The sequence below is a fragment of the Catharus ustulatus genome, chromosome 6 (genome assembly GCF_009819885.2).
Source record: "Catharus ustulatus isolate bCatUst1 chromosome 6, bCatUst1.pri.v2, whole genome shotgun sequence".
NCBI lineage: Eukaryota > Metazoa > Chordata > Aves > Passeriformes > Turdidae > Catharus > Catharus ustulatus.
Genome location: NC_046226.1, coordinates 47,202,817 through 47,217,290, shown reverse-complemented (window position 1 = coordinate 47,217,290; position 14,474 = coordinate 47,202,817). Strand labels below are relative to the sequence as shown.

The 14,474-nt window shown below is 40.9% G+C and overlaps 1 protein-coding gene across 13 annotated transcripts in view; it reads right to left on the bottom strand.

Moving 5' to 3' along the window:
* BRSK2 (BR serine/threonine kinase 2) overlaps window positions 1-14,474 on the bottom strand; it is a 300,531-nt gene that overhangs the window by 138,948 nt on the left and 147,109 nt on the right. For all 13 annotated transcript variants that reach the window (XM_033061786.1, XM_033061783.1, XM_033061784.1 and 10 more), the window contains exon 2: window positions 13,594-13,688. In XM_033061786.1, the coding sequence (XP_032917677.1) occupies window positions 13,594-13,688 (95 nt within the window). The remainder of the gene's footprint in view (window positions 1-13,593; window positions 13,689-14,474) is intronic.

Genomic DNA, 14,474 nt, shown 5'->3' with positions numbered 1-14,474 from the left:
GTCCTGCTGAAAGCACTGTATGCACATTTCCACGTACCTCCTAGCAGATGGCCAGCACACATCCCAAAGCAAGTGCCAGACTTACCAGGGCACGTGCAACACTGAAGAGGAATGAAAGGCAAATTACTACACAAATGGGGAAAAACGTGCCACCTTAGGTTTTGAAGCTGTGAATGGCTGAAGGACAACAGCCCCTCTGATGCAATATTGTGATCTTTGCTGCCTCCAAAGCTGGCTTTTCATGAAGCAGTCACACATCCTCCATGGGAACTGAAGCCATATAGGTGCCATCAGATATAATACACTGCATATGTTTTATGCTGCAGTATATTTTAGGAATCTGTTTATGGTGCATGCTACATGCATACTGCTTTTTCAAACGTACAATTTCTAAAGTGTATGTACACATTTACAAACAACTGATTACAACTTATTCCAGTTCCGCTCCAGTTTTCTCATCTGTGTATTTTTGTGACTGCACTGTACCAGCAGACCCATCGGGTGAATTCAAGTCTAAGGGAAGAGATTAACTTACAAAACCAGGCAGTCCATGCCCTTTGGTGCTTTGGGTGAGACGTCAAGATCCCACAGGAACCTCTGTGCTCCTTCTCACATCACTGTGGCATGCACAGAGAGGGAGGTGCCCAGGAGCAAAGAACATTTAGCATAATGACTCAGATGGGTGGTCAGCAGTTTAAACCAGCCACTTGATATTACTATAATGAGGATTCAGTTTAACAGTTGTTCTGCATGCATGGAAATCCCTCCCATCCCCAGGAAATAACTTAAAAATAAAATGAACTAAAATCAAATAATCTGTTTGAGAAGAAGGAGGTTATGGCTTGGAAAAATGCATAAAATTGGTGGAGTGGAAATGCCCATGGGTGAGTAAAAATTATTTATCACAGCAAGAGGATCAGAGAGCCTCTGAGCTTTATCTCAGGGATGACACAGCATAAAAAGAACTCCTGCAGAAATTAGCTGCAGTTCTGCTGAATCCAACAGGAGTAGAATCCTCTTATGATAACCCTGAGATTAGACTAGCATGTTTTATATGCATTTTGAGCCACAGAAGTCTTGATTGAAAATGAATGAAAATTATTTCCATGATAAGTAGCAGAATTACGTCATATGCCACTTGTTCACCAGGTGATAAACACCTGTCATCTATTGTCTACTAAATCCTAAACACTTCCCACCAATATATTCTGATGCACCCAGGAGCAATCCTCATCTTTCAAGTACTACATCATTAGCTTCCTGAATCTCATCATCAAAACTAATTCATTGAAACATATTCTCTGGAACATGCCTGGTTTATAAAATCCTGAAACATATTCTAAATTTCTTTAAGGATTAAGTATAGGATTTAAGCTTAGGTTATGTAAACATCTATATATGTATTAAACCTTTCAAGACATAACCTGTTTGCCAAGCCAATAATTCTGTAATTCTGCTTGGCTGTCCCAAATCTCCCATTACATTGTGTGCTGCAGGTCTAGGCATTTGTGTTACTGACCATAAAAATAATGCCTGATATATCCAGAAATGCTGAATATACCCTGGCTGAGACATTGTGACTTTGAAAATCCCTATCTGCATGGTTTTTGTACAAATAAAGGACCTGGTGATTCTGAGGGGCTATTTACAGCACTTTATTTAAATCAAGCTGTGTTAAATTCTGCCCTACTGAAGGTCAGAGAGCAGGTATCAGATTATTAGACAATGATGACAGGATTATGGCATCTTGTTTCAAGTTAAGGATTCACACAAAATCTAGCTTTCTTTAAGTTTAAAAAGCTTTTATAAAAAAAGTTGAATGGAAGTTTCTAAGGCATATATATGAGTATTGGTATCTCACAGCTAAAGGTCTGAGGATTCAGAACTAGCAGAGAGCATTATAGCTGTAAAGAAGGATGGGTGTGGAGTAATCTAAGGAATGGTACATAGAGAACTTAGAATCAAAACAGAAGAAAATTAAATTTGCAGTAGTAGCAGACAGTTATAGAAATAAGGAAGAAATAAGAATTGTATGAGTGGTATTGCTGTTCAAAAAAAGTGTAAAAATAAGGGAAGAGAAACAAGCATTTCTAATGATCTGCACCTGGAAAACAAGTGGAAGATAAATAGAAACTGTAATGAAAGGGACAGCTGGAGGGATGATAGACGATGGAGGTCAAGCCTCTGTGAGAACCAACAATTTGAGAGAGTGAGAAATGAAAGAGTCAGAAATAGCCAAGACCTCTTTAGAAGTGCAGTGAAGGTATGTCAATATGTTAATTATTTCATCTATCATCTGCTAGTTGTTCCTCAAACTATACCTACAGAACTTGTCTATATCTAGAATTTGATTTGTATCTAACACTTAAATCATAGAAATTCAGTTGTCATGTCCTTTATTCCAGTCCAGTGCACTTGTGATCTTCCAGTGTTCCCTCTCACAGATCTCACCTCTCAGGTCTCCAGGCAGGCTGTAAGACAGTGTTCCTCCATGGCCTGCTAAAGTGGTTGCTCTCTTGTTATTCAAACCAAAAACAAAATGTGATGAATCATTACCATGACTTCCTTCAGGCTGCTTAAGCCTCAGTGTCCCCTCAGTAAAGCAGCCTTTGAACCAGTCCTAAATCCACTTCTTGCTATGTTCAGCTGTTGAGGCTCCCATTCTTTGTATGCTGGCCTGTTGATTCTCAGTTTTACACATCAATTTTGATTTTGCTGACCCTTTTAATACTAAACTTTTGTGGCATGACTCCTAACTTCACTGATCAGTTGTTTCTACTCTAAGGCTGCAACATACAGTACTGTCTCCACCTCTCCAAAGCATTTCTTCTTTCAGCTCTTACAGATTTTTTTTTAAAAATTGCTTGAAGTCTTTATTTGATAACTGACACAAGTTTGTTTATTACTGAAAGCAACAGCCATGATAGCTGGTCAATCTCTCTCCTTACATCTGCACTGGGGTTCAGGTTAGATATTAGGGATGAATTAAACCACTAGGAGTGTATTGCAGCTCTGAATCAGGCTGTCCAGGGAAGCTGATGAATTTCAGCCCCTTAAGGTTTTCAAAACCAAAACAGACAAAGCTATAGTTGACCCATGGCAACAGCTGCCCTTGTTTGAGTGGGAGGATGGACTACACAAACCCTCAGAGGTCCCTTCCAACTCTTGTTTCTATGATTCTGCACATTTGTCCAATATATCACTCCTGCACACTCTAACAATCTGTCTGTCTTAGATTTCTTCATCCTTAATATCTGCTCTCTTCCTCAGGCACTATGTCATCAGCCGCAGACTTGACATTTGAGACTCTGAACCTTGGCTCAATCTGGATTGAGATGCATCTGCAGCCAAACAAATGCAGAGAAACACTAAATCATTGGTGTCTGCCAAGAAACCAGGTCAGTCAGCAGGATGGCACAATGAAATACACACCCTCTCAGTGCACTAGCAGCAAGTGGCTATTGCCCAGCACCAAGCAGATACCATGTCCTTGGACACTGCTAATTGGTGCTTTTCCCTAAAAGCATTCTCACCACTATCAGCCTTGCACAGCCATGCAGCAAGGCAAGGATACCATTTCTCTTCAGAAATTAAGGCTTTGATGTTAACAGATCTCTGAGGGGTTTTTTTGTACTGTTGTAGGCAGTATTTAGATCTGTTCCTACCAGTTGCTGGATTTCCATGTCAGTCCCTGTGAAATATATCTTTTTATTTTGATAGTCTACTGAGCAGGGCCTAGGTACCTTGTCTGTTATGCTGGGGACATTCTGGTACTGCACAGCAACCAAATCTCCAGTTTGACTGCACTGCTGCCCAGAAGGGCATTGGTATCTCCACAAGACTACTTCCTAGTCCAGGTTTCTCTGTGGCTTGCACGTGTAGAGGAAAAGGAAGTGAAAACACAGCCCCAAATGACTGTGAGAACAGCTGTGTGCCACGCTGTCCTGTGTCTAGTGCCTTACCCATTTGTTCTAAAGTAAATGCTTTCATTTTCTGGATTTGATAAATCAGGGATTGATTTAAGAGATAGAAATGAGGATAAAATGAACCCATAATACCTAGAGGATAATATACTCTCTTCCTGTGAGTGTCCTTCCTTTGGAAGTGCTGCAGTGGATGGTGAGGGACAACAGGAGGTTAGCAAAGGACAGAAAGGATTTAGGAAGGAAATTCAGGGGCAGCCAAGGGAGCAAGAGTGAAGAGAGGAAATTCATCAAAGAAAAGAGATAAGAACATTAGACTGAGGGGATTTATTTCAGGGCATTAGGAAGGAAATGTAAGAAGAAAGATCTCTAAAAAAGAATTTTATGCTAAAGTATTTTACAGATAGAGGAAATTTCCCTCTATTGACAGCAAGTTCTTTCTGCTGGACCATCTACACACACAGATCTAGAAATCTGACCACAAAATATTTTTGAACAAGGATCCATGGTGACAAATTTCTAACAGTGTAACCAGACTTCCAGAACACTGTAAAATGTAATCTATCAGGAATTCTATATTTGTATCATGACTGTTGAAAATCTGCTTCAGGTACAATGAAGAAAACTAGCAACACAATTCCCATCTCCTGATAAATTTGTTATAATGTTTTCTTGCATATTCTGGTGACTCCTCTTCCTTTTCTGACCTTCTAGCCTTGGTTACAGTTGGTATATGGAGCTACAGAAGGGTACAAAAAGCTATTAGGAACTGGAGGAATAAACTAAAATACCCAGCCCAATTCCTTATGAACAGACTTGAATGAAACACAGTTTATACATAATGCTATTATTTACTTCTTGTAGCCATGCCTGCATTTGAAACTTACAGATGATAAAGAATCAGGATCAACAGGAAACCCAAAAGTAGAAAAAACCTATAGAGCTGCAGTTTGTTGTGCTACACCTTGCACTAGTGACATTTACTCACAAGTTTCCTACTCAGTGTACAGAAGAGGAGGTACTTGGGAGAGCTGCAATATAAGAATGTTTGTGTCTGTGGTATATATGCCAGGAACAGGAACAAGTGATCTTGTTTTGTAGGCCAGATCCTGCTTCTTGAGTGTTGACAGCTATTCACTCCTGCCTTACCAAAATGTTCTAAAAACAGACTTTGAATGTGTTCATTTTGGCATAATCTGGAGCACCAGTCCCAAATTTCCAGAAAGGGTAATGATTTTGGTTGCCTGATTAAGTTTTCACCAAGCATTCTTGAAAAAGCCAGCCTGCATCCCAGAATTTCTTACTACTTTTAGAAGTCCCTGATTCCACCAGGGACAATGCATGATGTTATAGAAGAGATGTTATTGAGCAATTGCTGCATGCTGAGAGACTGCAAGTGATGCACAAGTTCAAGATTAAACTCAATCTCACCTTCCCTATGGTTTGTAGAGAATTAAGGTAACATCTCCATTATCCCTCACACAACACAAAGCCAGTGCATGCCTCCCATGCAGCTGAGCACAACATGTTCCATTACACCACAGGATTCAACAATATCAGGTGTTCTGACAAAGCGGTGATTTCTGCTCCCACGTTGGAGAAAAATTCTATGACTGCAATTTTTGTCACTGTGTGGTAGCTGGGCTTGGGCCCTCTCAGTATTGGCACACCTGGAAAATTCTCTTGGAGTTGGATGTGAAAACCATTCTGAACTAAAACTCATGAGTCTCCTCTGTGTGGTGTGTGCATCCACAGCAGGGGAAGGCAAACAATGGTTTATTGCTGCAGGAGTGCTCTTCATTAACACACCAGCGTGTTAAATCCATGCTAGCTGTGCATACAGCCTCTCAGGATGTCAGAAGGCAAGGCAGCAAGTTCAAAAAAGGCAACAGGTAAATGAGGAAATGCTCAAATACCTAAAAACTCACCAGTACAGAGATCAACATGCTCTAACAGCAGCAGAGCAAACCGAGCTCCATCTGACAGCTCTGGAACTAACAGTTAATTGCCCTGGGATTGAGCCTTTCCAGATTTTTCCTAAGTTTGTGCCAACTACTTAATAGCACAAACTGCAGGGAATAGACTGAGTGAGGCCTGGTTTATACTTAACAAATGATCAGCAAAATGTTCATGTTGGATAGAAGCATGCAAAACAAACAGGAAGAGCCTGTATCCCCTAAATGACAGTGAAATGCCAGCCCTTGGCTCTCAGTTGTACCAGTTAAATATGCATTAAGTGACACTTTTTTTTTTGAGCTGGGAACTCATACACTAAGTAATGCTAAGAAATGTTTCTTACAGAAAAGTAGTGCTGGGGTACAAGGCACCATCCAGTTGCTTCAGCAAAATTTAAGATAATCTTTGAACAAAGTCAAATCGTTTACTCAAATCGTTTGCCTGCTACATACAGGAATGGACTACATCCCTTAATTGGCATGGATCAATCTGCTGATATTTATGGTGTTTATTCTGCATGATAGATGCAAAGTTAAATACCTGAACCAACTGTGGTCTCAGTCAATCTACTCAAGGATTTATGTCCCATTACTGCTAGAGCTGTTCTGATGACATGCTGGTTGTCTTTCCAAGAGGAAAGAAAAAAAGATTTAAAAGCCTTCCAGACAAGATTCTGGAATGTGAAATACAAACCAATGTAAAATGGAGTTAGCAGTCTTTTCACCTGGGGTTCTCCTTGCCTTTCAGGGTAACTACTACTACTTGTCCTTCCCCAAAAAAATAAGCTCGAGCCTGACAACAGTTGAGGATCCTGGTGCCTTCTACCACTCCCAAATGTGGTGTAGGGACTCATCTTTCTAGCTGGGGATGCTGGGTCTGCCCCAAAGCTGTGAACTCTTGGAGCCTGTCTCAAGGCTTCCAACATGATAACACTGGGCTCAGAGGCAGTGGGAGTCCCTGAACAGGCAGGACTTTCAGGGTCTCTGCTGGTGAAAAAGCAGAGGACTCCTCAACAGCCTGCAACAGAAAAAGAGAGTTCAAAAGAAACCTAGATTTTGATATATCACGTGTTTACTGAGATGAAGTTATTTCAGAGAAAACACTTTAGCCAATCAACATCTTTTGATAAAACTAAGCTTTGGCAATGGAAGAGGAGAATTCCCAGAAGCTTCAGTAGGGAAAACAATGCGAAGTTAAAGTGTGGTCAGTCTCACACCAAGTGCAAGGACAGTGCAATTACAGTGGAAACAGTCACAGCTGAACAGAAAGGGATTTTACAGGCTAATTATTGTCAGTAGCTTCACAGGTGGATGAGGACTGGAATGCTGTGCACATTTAGATGTCTCATCTCCATGAGCAGTTACTTTCCATCTAGGCAGTATGGTTATGGTCAAGTGAAATGAATATAAAAAGCAGTCCTTGAGTTCAGCTAGCTCTGGTCTGGGCTCATGAGGGACATTTATTGCTGTGTGACCAAGCCAGCACACAAGGGTGGTAGACTGTCTATGTCTACGTGTTTGCATACACAAGGCTGTGGGTAGAACATATTGGGTACAATAGAGGTTTGAGCCAGACTGCTGTAAAACAAATCAAAAGTAGGGTGGAAGAAAAAGGCCAATTATTTTAATAGCTTGCTCAAATGCCTCAATTGATCATACTAACTTTAGAAAGCAAAAGGCACTATGAACACTTGACAGGTTTGTTCGTCTGACAGGTACATCATGTGCTCGTGATTCCCATTTGATTTCCTTCTTGAAGAATACCTCAAACTGTGTTCATTGTATGTGTGGTAGAGAGTGGAGGCAGAGAGTCATTCTCTAAAGGAAAACACAATTACCCAACTTCTATAACTGCTCAAACAGATGAAAAGTGAACAGGCTTTCAATGCTCCCCACCAGCTCCAGTTTAAAACAAAACACTCTGCATTATACATTCAGTAACAGATTCCTAATCCCAAACTCCCTCTAGAAGGAGGGAGCCGGGGGGAAAAAAAGCCCCTTTTATTTTGCCCATATTTTTCATATTGCAAGGTGCTTTGTTATTTCACTAAACTCAGAAGAGAGACTTGCAGACAGGATGCTGTGCTGTGCCAACTGCGTTGCTACTAGAATATGAACAAGGGTCACAGAGGCAGGGGCTAGGTGTGCGTTTGTGCACTCCTGGTCTTTGCTGGGTGCCAATCATTCCTGCAGTTTGTTGAGTGCCTATGCATGTCACACACACACACTTCTAATCTGCTCTCTTCCAGGGCTAAAAGCTGGCAAGCATATGGTAATGCTCCAGGTTAAAGATAAACCACAATGAGGATGAGAGTGTGTAAGCATGAATATACTCATTTATACACTGAAACCTTCATGTTCAACAGCAAGTGAAAATATGAGCATGTACATGCTTAGGGGAGATTTAATTTCCTTTATCCTTTCATCTTTCTTTTTGCCACAAGTACAAGGTCCTCTGGGTTATTTTCTTCTCACAGCAATATGCCAGCCAATCAGAAGAATAATAGATGAGTGTCAGCAAGTTAGCACAGTACTCCTTAATCAGGGAGTCTGGGAAGTTTGATGAATTCTTTAAAACCTTTTTCTTGGTACTTCTTTTGAATAAATGGAAATAATTTCCCTCCTATTTGCTATTTTTTATATAACCACCTCCAAAATTTTGCACGCCAATATCCTACAGTATTTTAAATGTATTTCACTGCAGTTATTCTGTGGCCTTGTTTTTTGTTCATTTGTACACAATGGGATTCAGCAGCAGTTTAACGCCATTTCCACTGCAATCAATAGCAAAACTCCTAAATACTGCAGCTGGAAAACAATTAGGCCACTATGGGATACATTAGGAAAAAATATTGATTTGATGGAATTGAGGTTTGGTGTTGGTGAGTTTGGCTTTGTTAGTGGCAGGGAAACTGCCCTGGCTGTGATCAAAGCTGATTTGAACCAACTTCAGTCCAATTCTGCCTCAGATTTAGCTTCTCTCTGATGCTGTTCTGATATTCTGGTAATAATTTCTGTAGACCAGCCTTCAGTCAGCAGCTGAGAACTACTAGGTTACCTAAAATCACAGTCTGCTCTTCTAAAAGTTTGAAAATGAGGTATTCCAAGTAGAAGCTGCTGTTCTCAAGTACCGCCTTCCTTAAATTCACTTGGGAGACCCTACATTTCTGCTTCTACAGACACCTTGCACAAATGCATCTCCTTATGTCCCAGACAGAGATACAGGACTTCTCACAGATTTCAAGCGTGTGATTGAAATTCCCAGCTCCATGGATTTTCAGGCCAGAGAGGCTGTTGCTGATCTAATCAGAGCTAATGAAACTAACTACTTCCTGCTTCAAGAACAGAATCTGAAGTTCAACTAGGATCTTGCTTTTTAGAAAAACACACTGTAGTGCAAGATGAAGTTTAATTGTCTTTCAAGAGAAAAACTCACTAGAGCTTTGGGTGGCTTGCTCCAATTAGTAACTTCATCCAGTGGTTAAACAGTCCTAGTATTTCTACATGTAATCTACCTACAGCTTACAACTATTAGTTTCCAATCAGTTTTTTATACCCAAGACTGTAATATCCTCTGTTATCACATGCCTATCCTTCTATTCAGTATTTACAGACCATGATTAAGCCATGTCTTAGCCTTCTCCTTAATAAACTAAGTCCCCTGAGTCTTATAAAACATGATCTTTGATTTTTTTACTCTCTCAGATACTTTCTAAATTGTGTCCAATTTCTAAACTTTCTTCCTTGAAGAACAGGGATCTTAATCAGACCTGCAGCATTTCAGCAGTTTTTGCAACCTACAGTGACAGCTATTACATTACTTTCTGTAGCAAAAGAGAGGAAAACAGAAAAAAGGAAGAAGTCACAGAATGGAAGGGAATGAAGAATGAATGGCTTAAAAAGAGACAAAAGAACAACTGAAAGAAAATGGAGAGGGAAGGAAAGACTCTAAAGTAGGATGAGGTAGCAGAGAGATAAACACAGAAGTAGAAGATCAGGAAGAAGGAAGAGATGATGAACAGACCATGCAAAGCAGTAGTTATTTACAAGTACATTTCTGTAAGTTATCCTGTCAGTTCCAAGAGGAACTGACACTCAATTCTCCTACCTATCCTTCCACTCAATTATTTCAGTCAACCAGGGATCTCCAATAGTGATCACTGCAAAACCTTCTGCGGTTAAGAACACAGAGAATTGTGTGCAGAATTTTTTGGAAGAAGAGCTCATTAGCCTGCAAGACATCAAATCAACTGATAGCCTCCCCAAAATCCACTACCTGTGATAGAACTGAGCTCCACAGCAGTGGAACTGCTTTTCTTCCCATCCCCAGCCCTGGAAATACCTGCCTTGCTTCTAGGCCAGCACTGGAGGACACAGAAAAAACAAAAGGCACACCGACACAAAGCACACATATGGAGCTCTGGGCTCCAGTCATCAGGCCTGGGACATCTGTGGCTTTCTGAGGATGGTTGTGTGTTCAAGCAATTAGACCGAGGCCAGCTGTCCCCTTCTCATTCTTCACCCTTTATGCTCCCATTGCTTCTACTACCACTGTCTTTCCAAACAATGATTTGTCTGATGGATCACCAAAAGAGGAGTTTTTTTGTTGTTGTTTATTCTTTGGAAGGTGGGAGTGGAAGAGAAATGGTGCATCAGTAAAGAGGAGAAAGGACTCTTCTTAGTATATCCCATGAGACACCTCAGTGTTTCCAGATGAGCTTTTGCCATATCAGAGGAAAGATTTGCTTTAACCTTTATATTCTGAAGTTGTAAACTCCAAACACTTGTACCAAAAATACAACCATGAATAGTGAACCTGGCTGCTCAGGAAACCTTACTGCTTTACAGAAAACTCTGCTATTCTGGGCCTAATTTTCCTGTCAGTGATCCAGATGTAATTCAGGGAAATTAATGAACCATATATCAATCGTAAGATGCTCCCTGTAGCACACTGCTTTCTGAAATCTCTCCTGCCAATTTGTGCTGGAACAAGCTAGAAGTACTATGGGACATAGGTCTCCACACCAGCAGGGTTTCTGCTGAGGAAACCCAGTGAAGCTTTTACCAATTGAGGGAAGGCAGAAGCAAGAGCAGAATCAACCCTTTTCCCTCAACTGTGAAATTACACATGTAGCTTTGCCCCAAAGCCAGGATCCCAGACAGGCCCAAGCTGGAGCTGGAAAAGGAACACTGCTCTCCAGCCTGCGTTTAGCAAGTCAGGACATGACAAAGCAAAAGTCTGCACTGAGCAGCCCCATCCCCTGACAGGGCAGTGAGTGCCTGGATGATACATTTACTGCAGCCTGTGCTGCATCGTGCCTGCCTGTGTACCATCTCCATAGCAGCAGTTCTGCTAATTGAGACCAGCTGCTTCAATTCCAAATTCTTCTCTCCAGAAATATCGATACTACAACGTTATGATTAGAAAGCACTTTACCAAATGCCTCTCAATTCTGCACAGCTCAGATGAAGAGCAGCTGCAGAGAGAAGGGACAGTTCCCTGAACATACAGAATAAAACACTGCAAAAACACTGGAGAAATAAAGGCTACAAGAAGCAAGTCAAAACAGAATAATGATGACAAAGAAAACAGCCTGCTGTATATGCTTCTGCCTGTCACTTTAGATGTTGAAAGGACTGTGAGCAGACTTTTTCCTTATGCTCTAGGATAAATGGCCATAGCACTGCACTGTTACAGCTTCATGTGGCAGGTGTGCATATTTGTCAGATCCAGCTTTTCTGTACAAGGAGGGATTAAAGCAAAATCCATCAGTCTGGGCCTGGCTTGGAAGAGTAGCTGTGGTCTTGAATCATTTGGCTCCAGGGGCTGCTCTGCACAGCCCACTGGCAAAGAAAGTCACTGGAACTGATAAGCTGGTGGGAAGACTTGCAAAGTAGGAATGCCACCACACCATGATAACTTGGCCTCACTGTTGGCTATCTCCCTGTGGCTGCTGGCTCCACACAGCAAGCTGCCAGTTGGATGCTTTGCAATGGTCACACTGGGATTGCCAAAAGCTGTAAGCACTTTTCCCCTCCAGCCAGACTGGATTAAACTGGCTAACCATATTCTAAATTCTCTTAGAAGTCTCAGGCTGTGTCTGTGACCACCAGGCACAGGACTTTCCTGAAAAGACATCTGGTTACTGAATTTATGTAAGGACTGGGCAAACCACTTCAATCCCATCTGTTATTCCAACCTCCTGAGTACAGAGAACAGAATCCTTGAAAGAGAAAATCTCACAAAGAAGGGCCTGAAAATGAGAACTATGATGCAACGTGTAATTTCCTCCTGAGAAAGATGCTGTACAATCTTATAGAAAATGTGGCACGCTCCAGCATGTGGCTGTGTAAACAATGGCCTAACACACCGTTTCACTACTCAGATTTCATACTACAACCGAGGTAATGCAACACAGCTAAAGCAGAGAGATTACTTTGCTATGCTAAGTGATTTGACTACTACACTGAAAAGCAGTGAGGTAAATCAAATGTTTTATAGAAATAGCAGACAGTTTCTCTCACCAAACAAAATGCTCAAGTTTTTCAGAAATATTCCTATTATTTTGCTCCGGGCTATATTCAGTGCTTAGTGACCATTCAGGTTATACCATTTACACCCAGTTTTCTTACCTATTTCACTTTCTAACTTTTGATCTATATTAGAAGTGTGTTTGAATCCACAGGAGAGGGAATACATCAATGAAATTCCAGAAAGGTAAAGTCTGAACATGTTACAATTGAGTATAAACTTTCAAAATCCTTGTCTGAAAAAAATACAAACTTACATTTTTGGTGTAACATTCACTGACTGCATATTAGCTTATACTCCATGCTCTTTCAGCTCTGAGTAAGGCTGCTATACTTACTTGTGCTAGGAAACAGCTGACACAGAAGTCCATATGGGAAACAGGAGAGTAAAGATGAGCTTATATAGAGAAGCTCTGTGTGCTTATATAGGAAGTCACCTCAATAAAGTCAACACTGCATGCAAACCTGTTAGCGTAATTTGCAGGTGACAGCATGACGGAATTCTGTTGATTGCAGTGCAGTTTTGTTCCTTCCCATCAAGCTGAATTTAGCCTCTCTAGTCACCAAATCACATGAATAAACTGCTATGCATACATTTATTTTATTTTTAGGTTTCCAAGATCAATCAATGACATTCATGTGAGGAGAATCACAAGGCTAGGTAAAAAACAAAGCTCTTCTGAACACTAACAGGGATTGGGACCATAGGGACAAACACTGATGGTTTCCAATGTGGATTGTAAACTGAATTACAACAGCTTTAAGCAGTCATGGACCTTGGCACATCAGATCACAGAGAACCCATGCACAAGAGCAAGCAGTAGGAGTACTCAAGTAACAGATCCACCAGCCCCTGTTAAATCTGCTCGTACTGACATTTGTACACCTCAGTCTGCAATGTACCACAATGACACTGTTGTAGTGCTGAAGGTGCCCAACATACACTGGCCCCAGCAGAGAAGCACCAACTCTGTAGCTGACTCTTTATTTTGTGCACATTCTCCCATTTCATTTCAGCTGCCCTCACCTCCCCCATAACTAAATTATTGTTATTGTGCTCCGCATAATCCTAGTACTGACAGGGATGTTTGTTATACATAATTAAAGATATTAATTTTGCGTGGAACAGAAGACACAGAGTCAGGAACTAATTTTTTTTTTTAAATCTTCCATTAGAAAATTACCTTCATTAGCACCGACTCACTGAGCTTCTCTCTGTTGACAATTTTTATCGCGACCTTCTGACACGTGACACAGTGAACCCCCAACTTCACAAGTCCTGCAGGAGAAACAAAGCAAAATAGAAAAGAAGAATTGGTTAGAGGTTGAGGTTAGTTGTCGAGGTTTTTCCTTTTAGAACACCATCCAGCTGTTGGCAGCTTATATGCAAACAAATTCCCATTAGTACCTCCACTAGCCAGAAAAGGTCTTGTGAGTAAAGAAGACCCTTCAGCCCACATTGTGACCATCTGGCAGTGAAGCCACCAACATCATTGATGCTCCTGCAGATTCTGCCACTAAAACTGTGGTTTTGTTGAAGCACTGTAGCCCAGCTCTCACCACTCAAAATGTGTTCTACCAGTAAGAAGTTCTGGCAATTGAACCGCACTGGACTAAGGGCTTTTGCTGATACCTCACATCAACAAAAGCTTGGAAATCAACAAAACTAGATGGTCAAATGTTTGCAGTGTAGACACGGCTTTTATATTTCTCTTGCTCCTTCCAAAGTTGCCATGATCACAATAAAAAGACACTTATTATGGCTTTCCTTACTGTTTTAATGTACCCTGCTGGAGAAAGTTAATACTGTGAAGAATTCCATTGTGGTGTGGAAGAATATCAGCACATGCTGCTACAATTCTAAATTCTTGTTTGTTATTATTTACTATATTCTTGTCCCCAAATAAGACAGAGTGCTCTTAACTGATTATGTTGGCAAAAGGATATTGATATCCCTGACAGGAATAGGATGTCCGAGCTATCATCAAAATATGGAAAACCAAGGCTTGTAAAAAAGAGGTAACATACATGATCCATTATCTTCTGCAAAATTTTCATCTAAGGC